Raw genomic sequence first — 4,488 nt, forward strand, 5'->3', positions numbered from 1 at the left:
AAGGTCCGGATAAGATTTTGCGCCGAATTTATGCTAATCTCTCAGTGCATCTCTACCAGCGTGCCTCTCTCTCTCTCTGGTAAATCCTCTCTCTCAAATCCCTAATCTCTACCAGCGTGCCTCTCTCTCTCTCAAATCCCTAATCCCTAATCCCTAATCTCTCAGTGCATTCAGTCTCTCTCATTCGCTCTCCCTCGCTATTTCTCTCATTCTCTCTCTCACATTCTCTCGGCTTTCTAACCCTCGTGCCGTTGAACCACACCACAACCACACCCCTGCTGAAGCCTCCCTCACGCCGGTACTCACGCAACTGAAGCACACCACGACCACGCCCGTGCTGTAGTCGTTGAGTCTCTCGTCCCCCCCTCTCTGTTTATCTCTCCCGCTGGCTTTTCCGTTTGTCTCTGTGAGGTATAATTTGTTTTTTTTTTCAGATTTCAATTTAATATCAAGAAACCATTTTGAATATTATCAATATATATATATATATGCTTGTGTTGGAATTATTTCTAAAATCTTGACTTTCATATATATAGGCTGCTTTGTGGAGATATTTGCGACATTTTAATCTTGTGAGTGATTTTCTTACTATGTGCCTAGTTGAATAAACTCTTCTCTTTTGGCATTAACAGATTTCCTTCATGTTGTACTAATAAAATGGATTTATATAAGGTTGATGCCATTCCCAACCCATCGAAGGAGCAACTAGTAGATGTTGTGCAGAGGCATTTCATGTCACAGGTACTGGTCTTCATCATTTTGCATAAAGATTAATTGTGTGTTTTTGTTAAAAATTTTAGTCTTACCCTTTATGATGATATAATATTATATAGAATATGATGACTCTTTTTAAATTTGTAATTGGAGAGTTGACATGTATTTTGCTCTCTTCAGGTTGCAGGTGGTGATGGAACCGCAGGGTGGCTTCTTGGAGTTGTTTCTGATCTCAAGTTATCTCATCCACCAGCAATTGCAACAGTGCCCTTAGGAACAGGAAACAATCTTCCATTTGCATTTGGCTGGGTAGGAAGAACATGAACATTTCAAATCACTTCTACTTGTTCATTATACCTGTTAAAGCTTTCTTTACCGATTCAGATATATATACATATATATATATATGTATGTATATATCGTTGTGGCATATTCTTTCATCTTGTTTTGACTCATAAGCCACTTCTTGATGATATGTTTGATGTTGAGCTGAATCTTTTAATGTTAAAACCCCTGAAAAAGTGTTGATATTCACATTTACTGAAAAAAAAAATCATACTTTATTTAAGCTACTGAGTACAGAAACTATTTTCATTTACCGTGTTATGAACTTCAGTTTAATCAGTAGCCATATTAATTGGTGCTACAGGGGAAGAAAAATCCTGGGACGGATCAAAATGCGGTAAAGTCATTTTTGCGTCAAGTAATGGATGCTAAGGAAATGAAAATCGACAGGTCAGAGCAGGTGTTACTTTCTTTAGCACTTTTTTTTCTCTATGAAATCTTCTGTCGTTCTCGGTTGTAGGTACTAATTGTTGTTCCCTATTTGATTATGAATAGCTGGCATATTATGATGAGGATGCGGGCTCCAAAAGAAGGTCCATGTGACCCTATTGCTCCTCTGAAATGGATATTTTTTGCTTTCTGTTATATGAATGTTTCTCTTCTTATTCAGGCTTGCTTATTCATGAGGTAGCCAATATACTTAGCAGTTATTTTCTATTTTATTTATGTGTCTTTGTTCCTTTCTTTGATTTTGCATTTATGTGATAGATTGCAAAACCTTGTTATGTGCAAGCTAAAAATCAAGGATTCAATATCACAGTGGAGTGATTTCTATGACACATGGGTCCTTTTTTTAACTTTTAAAACAATTGCATCTGCATGTGACACTTGTTGAACTAAAAACTTTCCCTCTTGTTTAAAGATTCAGAGTGTATTTTTTTTTTTCATTATGCTTGTAAGTTTAAAAATTGGGATGGCAATCAGGTGTTTAATGGAGTTGTTGATAAAAATTCAGGGCTGTTTTTAAGCTTTCCTTGGTTCTATTTATGTTTTGTTATGACTTGTTTAGATTGAGAATTTAGGTTTTGGGATTTTGAAAAATGGTTTCGCTATCTCATTCTCTAGTTGTAATTCTGAAAAACCAGTTTCAGATCTTCTTTGGATGTTGATTCAAGTGACATGCATTTGTTTTATTCAAACTGAAATCAAAATCGTATTGAAAAACACAATATTATGTTCTACAAATCTTTTTACTGAATTCCAAATAAAATAGAACATAAATAACTTGTATTGGGTAATTTAATGTGCTCTCAGCTTTATTTTGTTTTCATGGAAGTTTTTGATGTTGGTTCTTTGCTAGGCACTTATTTTTGTGAAAGAATTAGCTATGCCTGGAAATGGAGAGAAAGAGTCAAATTTGAGCAAGAAAAACGCTCACAAACTCAATGATTTATAAGGTAATTTCTCAGTTTTTGTTGGAATAAATTAACAAACAGCAAGCCATTTTAGCTTTTGATGTTCATTACTTAATTGGTATAACTAATGAGAATACATGACAAACTTCTATATCTGTCTTTGTTCCTTGCTTTGATTTTGCATTTATGTGATAGATTGCAAAACCTTGTTATGTGCATAGAGGGAATCATATATTTTGAGAATGGGATTAGTCAATGAGTAATGATCTTGAAATTATTACCAGGTCGTTGAGCATGGTCTGGGACATCTGCCATTTACAGAAAAACAGGTGGTCACTCCAACTGGTAAGCTGACAGTCAAATGGAATTTTTTAGTTCTTTGTCCCTTTTCAGTTTTCAGTTTTCATTTTTAATGGGTTCCTTCAGCTTATATGTGAAAAATTACTTATCATATTGTAACTTTTCCTTTTTTCTTTTTTTTATATATATAAGTTAATCAATTTATATAAGTTAAACTCATATATATATATATATTCGTTTTTTGGTGTGTTTTCGGATAAGAAAAAATGTTTACATATAAGTTAAACTCATATATATATATAGAAATATGCTAACTCACTGCTTTATTCTCTGCAGATCAGATGAGAAGTCAACATGTATAGAAATCTGCAACAGAATGGGATTAAAGGGATATCAGGTAAGTTTAGGCATTGAATTATTTTCATGATATGAAAATAAGTAGTCAATTTTCATGTTCCTTTTATTTATTCATTTTATTATATTGGTTTTCTTTTGTTTAGCGTTGTAAAGAATTTCATGTTGTGTGTGGTAGATTGGGAAAACAAAGGTATTTTTAAGAGCTGGGCAGATGGCTGAACTAGATGCAAGGAGAACTGAAATCTTGGCTAATGCAGCAAGACGAATACAAAAACAAATCCGAACATATCTAACCAGAAAGGAATTTATTTCCCTAAAAGGAGCTACAATAAATATGCAGAAATATTGGAGAGGTACTCATTTTTACATTTCATTCTCTCATATTCAGCTATACCATGCATCTTTCATAGGGAAAATATTTTAGTATCAATAGAGTAGGTAAATTTAACAAGCGGTTAACAAACGATTAACAAATCTAAAAACATCTGGAAGTTTGTTACCTGGCTTAGTAGCGCTTCTATGCAACCATATCATCAAAGAAAAATTGAATCAGTAAAGAATAGATCACACATTAACTGAAAGGCTATCCTATTTGTACTTTAAAAGATTTCCTTGGACATAATACAATTATTCATACCAATATAACCAGGAGGACCACATTAACTAGAAATATTGCCAATTCTCAGAGTTACTGTTTAAGATGTATTATTTTCCCTTGTTTACAGCCCAACTTGCACGAAAGCAGTATGAACAAATGAGAAGGGAAGCTGCTTCAATTCGCATACAGAAACACCAGCGTACCCATATGGCAAGAAAATTCTACACAAAACTACGGGCATTTGCAATTGTTATCCAGACTGGATTATGAGCAATGGCAGCTAGAAACGATTTCAGGCATAGGAGAAGAACCAAGGCTGCAACTTTGGTTCAGGTAATAATTTTCATGCTGAGAGCTTGAAGGCTTATGGATTATGATATTATTTGTCAACAAATGCTACAAAATAAAAGAGAATTTGAGATCTTTCTAATAAAAGTAATGCCATAAGGAATTATAATGGTCTTCATTCTTTACCTTTGAATTACAACTGCTCCTTCTTTACAGACAAGGTGGAGAAGACACCATGCTCTTTCTACTTATAAACATCAAAAGAAGGCCACTCTTGCACTTCAATATCTTTGGAGATCAAAGGTTGCGAGGAAGGAACTTAGAAAGCTCAAAATGGTAAGATTGGCTAATTCTGGAGTCACTATATTTAGTAACACTCATTCCATTACTATGATTGAAATATTATATGTAATATAGCTCACTAGAGAAGGGGAAAAAAAAAGATGCATTGGAAAAGAGATTGAAAAAATATTCTACCGCAGGCTGCAAGAGAAACGGGTGCACTCAAGGAAGCTAAGGACAAGTTGGAGA

At 34.2% G+C, this 4,488-nt stretch overlaps 1 protein-coding gene across 1 annotated transcript; it reads left to right on the forward strand.

The window, feature by feature from the left end:
* The first annotated feature begins 250 nt into the window (after nt 1-250).
* Nucleotides 251-2,455, forward strand: LOC133814830 (diacylglycerol kinase 4-like). The gene is made up of 9 exons (XM_062247740.1): nt 251-411; nt 537-572; nt 673-741; nt 895-1,023; nt 1,364-1,449; nt 1,555-1,686; nt 1,768-1,843; nt 2,069-2,173; nt 2,360-2,455. The coding sequence occupies exons 3-9, from the start codon at nt 733-735 to the stop codon at nt 2,453-2,455; spliced, it is 633 nt and encodes a 210-aa protein (XP_062103724.1). The 5' UTR covers nt 251-411; nt 537-572; nt 673-732.
* Nucleotides 2,456-4,488: the final 2,033 nt, after the last annotated feature.

The sequence above is a fragment of the Humulus lupulus genome, chromosome 2 (genome assembly GCF_963169125.1).
Source record: "Humulus lupulus chromosome 2, drHumLupu1.1, whole genome shotgun sequence".
NCBI lineage: Eukaryota > Viridiplantae > Streptophyta > Magnoliopsida > Rosales > Cannabaceae > Humulus > Humulus lupulus.